Below are 5,220 nucleotides of genomic sequence, written 5' to 3'. Positions count from 1 at the left end.
ATTATCATTATTAAAATAAGTAAAAACTATCAATTACATTGTTATATTATCCTTATAATATATATGACTTTTGTATTAATATGATTGTTATTATTTTTATTTATAACATTAAGAGTATTATTAATATAATTATATTTATTTATTAATAATATTAATTATAATCTATAAAAAAATAAATATATAAAGATAATAGATATACACTTATTGAAATAGATATATACAGATACATATAAGATATATACACGCAGTTGGATATAGATATACATTTAGGAAAATTAGTATTTATATTATTTAGATTATTATTAATATAAGATGTATTATTATTTATATTTATATATTTTTAAAAAAAAAATCAGTTATAAAGATATATATCACGCGTATATATATATATATTTTTTGTCTTAATCCGTTTTGTTTTCTTCTTCCTGCACACTCGTGATTATATGTCGATGCAATCAAGACTACAAAACAATTTTTGTTTATAACACTTGAGGAGAGGAACGAATTAATACTGTTATTAATTTTTTCTTTTTTTCTTTTTTTTTTCTTTTTTTTTCTCTGCTCGTCCCCTGTCGTTCCACTTTAATGCTAAAATTCGAATTTGATTTTTATTTCAAAAACTATAAATGCAGGATTGTTAGGAATCTCGTACTCGAACTCTCTGTAAATTCTTATACCTCAATTCGTTTTATCAATCAAGAATTTCGAAGTCAAAGTTTTGAAACTTAAAAGTCAACTTTTGTTCTTGAGTCAAATTCGAATTTTCTGTTTCGTTTTGAGCTAAATTAATGGTTCCTTTAGTTTTTGGGACTGGATTATAACCTTTTTCATGTTGTAACATTTGTACAAAACATCCTCAAAATCATAATCAATTTTTTTTTTTGGGCCGTGAACAGCAGCAGCGATATTGCTGTTTTATATATATATATATATATATATATATATATATATATATATATATATATATTTTATTTATTTAGTGTATGTCAAATTTAATCACGAATATATGTTACTTCTGAGTTAAAACTACAACAAATGAATTTAGTGTTAGGAAATTGCTTTGGTCTCTTTATGGATACCTTACTCTGATGACTGAGTGGTGGAAGGAGAAGAGCAGAAGGTTTTTCAGATTATATAGTTTAATTCGTATATAAAAACAGAAAAAGCTATAGCAGATGGATGGTTAGGGTGTTGATGAGTATTCGGGAGGTCGCGGGTTCGAGTCCCGACTTGGGCGATTTGATATTTTTTGGAGCTTTTAAGGTAGTAACCTTTTTTATTATTATTATTATTATTATTAATATTATTATTATTATTACTATTACTATTATTATTATTATTATTATTATTATTATTATTATTATTATTATTATTATTATTATTATTATTATTATTATTATTATTATTATTATTATTATTATCATTGTTATTACTATTATTGTTAGTATTGTCATTAATTTAATTATTATTATGATTATGATTATCGGTGTTATAATTGTTTGTATTATTAATTAACACTTATCATTAATTTTATGATTATAGTAAGTGAATTGTTACTAATGTTATTATTACTAATATTATTATTACAAAGTATTAATATTTAGGATTAATTATTATTACTATTATTATTATTATTATTATTGATATAGTTAGTATTATAAATATTACCAATATCATAACTATAACTATATGTATTAGGAACATTATTTATCATTAATACATTTTTATAAGTAAGATTATTATAAATTGTATTATTTTAGTATTATCACCATTATTATGATTATAATTATTATTATCATTATTATAGTACAATTATGATGATTATTGTTATTAATAGGTATTATACGTTTATGAACTAAACTTGGAAATTATGGAAACTCTTATAATCTTGAATAAGATAGGTATTTAGATAAATGTAAGATTTATATTGATTAAGATATAACTATGATCGTGCATATTGTAAACAAAGTATCTATACATATGTAAATATATATATATAAAAACGTTAAGTTATTAAGATATTAATAAGTGTTATTATTGGCAATACTATTATTATGATCATTACTAATATTATATTATTATTATCATTATTAACATTACTATTATTATTATTTCAAATAAATATTTCAAATATATCAATATAATGTTTTAATACCTAATACGATATTTTTTTTTCTCTAAACTTCAACATAGGATAATTATAATACGTAACATATCTACTACTTTAAATCCATTATATATATATATATATATATATATATATATATATATATATATATATATATATATATATATATATATATATATATATATATATATATATATATATAGTTATATATATAGTTATAAAAATTTTAAGTATTTAAAATATAAATAAAAAGTCAATAAATTACTAATATAAGAAATATATTAAAATACAAATTTGTTCGATTTCGATTATACGTTTTAATATATATATGAATGATATAGGTTCGTGAATCCGAGGCCAACCCTGCATCGTTCAATGTCGTCATATGTATTTTTACTACAAAATACATTATAGTGAGTTTCATTAATCCCTTTTAAATGCTTTTGCAATATATATTTTTGGAACTGAGAATACATGCGCTGCTTTTATAACTGTTTTATGAAATGGACACAAGTAATTGAAACTACATTATATGGTTGAATTATCAAAATCGAATATGCCCCTTTTTATTAAGTCTGGTAATCTAAGAATTATGGAACAGATACCCTAATTGACGCGAACTCTAAAGATAGATCTATCCGGCCCAACAAGCCCCATCTAAAGTACCGGATGCTTTAGTACTTCAAAATTTATATCATGTCCGAAGGAGGATCCCGGAATGATGGGGATATTCTTATATGTATATTGTGAATGTCGGTTACCAGGCGTTCAATCCATATGAATGATTTTTGTCTCTATGCATGGGACGTATGTTTATGAGAAATGGAAATATGAAATCTTGTGGTCTATTAAAATTATGAAACAATTATTTATGTTAAACTAATGAACTCACCAACCTTTTGGTTGACACTTTAAAGCATGTTTATTCTCAGGTACGAAAGAAATCTTCCGCCGTGCATTTGCTCATCTTAGAGTTATTACTTGAAGTCATTCATGACATATTTCAAAAGATGTTGCATTCGAGTCGTCGCGTTCATCAAGATTATTATTAAGTCAATTATAGTTAGATATATTATGAAATGGTATGCCTGCCGTCAACTTTGATGTAATGAAAGATTGTCTTTAAAAAAAAAACAAATGCAATGTTTGAAAAATGTATCATATAGAGGTCAAGTACCTCGCGATGTAATCAACTGTTGTGAATCGTTTATAATCGATATGGACTTCGTCCGAATGGATTAGGACGGGTCTTCACATCGCCACCGTGACTGACCGACCCGCGACGGAACCAGGTGACGAGGGGAGGGAGTGGGGTGAGTTGTGACGGATGAGGGGACGGGGTAAGTGACTACCCCCACTCCTGATGCTCTTAAGGTAGCAATTTCAACCTACTTACTTTTGCATGAGTCGATTTGGGTTGTGTTTTATCTCACCGTGTAAATCAAAAATCTATTTAAGGTGAAATAGAACCTGCGTGAGTGATGCTCATTTATTTGTTGCAATAAAAAATTATACACATCAGTTCTTTAAAAAAAAAGTTCTATGCGTGGGTCAACACAACCCGACCAACCCATTTCGACTACAACCCATTATGCATGCAACCAGTTTTGACCCATAACCAGTCCACATAATACTTTTACTTCTGACCTACTTTTTGTTAGACCACACTTGCAGCCACTCGTATTGGGCCTAGCCCATTTGTATTCATTAGGGCTTCTCTAGTCTACATTGTACTATATATATATTCTATTGTCTATGCACTGTAATCGACAGACAAACACTACACAATAATATGTATTGTAACATGGTGTCAGGTTAGGGTTTCACCCTATTCATTTCCCTCTTCCTGCTGTTATCGTAAACTCAAAAAAAAACCTAATCGCTATTTCCTGCTTATTGCACATACACTGCTTCCCCATCTTGCTTCTCTTTTCTTCTCCTGCTTATTGCACAAACACCTACTGCTCAGTTTATATATCCCTCACCTCTCAAAAAAAAAAAAAAAAAAAAAAACTCTATCACCATGGTTAACAATTTTAACAAAATCTACACTGTTACATCCATTCACCACATCATCCCTGTCAAACTCAATCTCGCGAAACTTAACTACTCGCATTGGAAACGCATGTTTACAACCCACTGTGCAGGGTTTGATGTCTTAAAGTTTATACAAGGTGCGGCCACACCCAAAGAACGTGCATCGGCTGACTGGCTCAAAGCTGATGCGGTGGTAACAACATGGATCTACAACACAATTTCTAAACCACTTCTTGAACGCTTGCTTGATGCCGAACCTGCAACATCCCATGATGCATGGGTGTTTCTAGAAAAAAATTTCAAAGATACCAAACTTTCCAAATCAATGGAATTAAACGCCGAATTACGTGGCCTTGACATCGGCAATCAAACAGTGGAAGAATATTTTCGCAAGATTGACCGGCTTGCAACTCATCTTCGTAATCTTGGCTCGACGGTTGGTAACAATGACTTAGTAATGTATGCTGTAAATGGACTTAATAAAAAATACAAGCAAGCAAAACACATCATTCTCCATAGGCATCCTTTTCCTGATCTCGATACGGCTCGCTCCATGCATTTAATAGAGGAGAGGGCCCTCAATCGCACGCACCGATCATCCACCGAACCCCTGCTGAATTCGTCTAGTCCATCTGCTCTCGTTGTACAATCGCAATCGCAAAGCCAATAAAGTCGTACTGTTTGCCGTAATTTTTTACGTGGCTATTGTAGGTTTGAACCAAATTGCTGCTACCTACATCAAGGGGCAAATTCTGCAGCCCAACAGCAGCATCAACGTTGGTCCAATAACAGCTCAGTTTCACAGAATAATCCGCGGGCCAGCAGCCTTAATCAGGCCCAACTTCTCCAGATTATTGCAACTCAATAACAACTGACTCAGCAAGGTAATTGGGTTCCTTTTCACTACTTGCAACCCAGTTTTAATCCGCATGGTCCGGGTTCTTCTAGCAGACCTCAGGCCCAAGCCGGAATATGAAATATCCCGTTCTTATTGATTAAAAACGTTCCATATTAATTGATTTCGTTGCGAGGTTTTGACCTCTATATGAGACGTT

The 5,220-nt window shown here is 29.8% G+C and overlaps 1 protein-coding gene across 1 annotated transcript; it reads left to right on the top strand.

Annotated features, from left to right (window-relative positions):
- Positions 1-4,151: 4,151 nt before the first annotated feature.
- LOC139900982 (uncharacterized) lies at positions 4,152-4,835 on the top strand. Its single transcript, XM_071883727.1, has one exon. The coding sequence runs from the start codon at positions 4,152-4,154 to the stop codon at positions 4,833-4,835; it is 684 nt and encodes a 227-aa protein (XP_071739828.1).
- Positions 4,836-5,220: the final 385 nt, after the last annotated feature.

This window comes from Rutidosis leptorrhynchoides, chromosome 1 (genome assembly GCF_046630445.1).
Source record: "Rutidosis leptorrhynchoides isolate AG116_Rl617_1_P2 chromosome 1, CSIRO_AGI_Rlap_v1, whole genome shotgun sequence".
NCBI classification, from domain to species: Eukaryota; Viridiplantae; Streptophyta; class Magnoliopsida; order Asterales; family Asteraceae; genus Rutidosis; species Rutidosis leptorrhynchoides.
The sequence above is the reverse complement of the archived record's forward strand: the minus strand, read 5'-3'. Positions and strand labels throughout refer to the sequence as shown.

Coding starts and splice junctions, on each gene's coding strand:
- LOC139900982 (XM_071883727.1), top strand. CDS start 4,152: ATGGTTAACAATTTTAACAAAATCTACACTGTTACATCCATTCACCAC.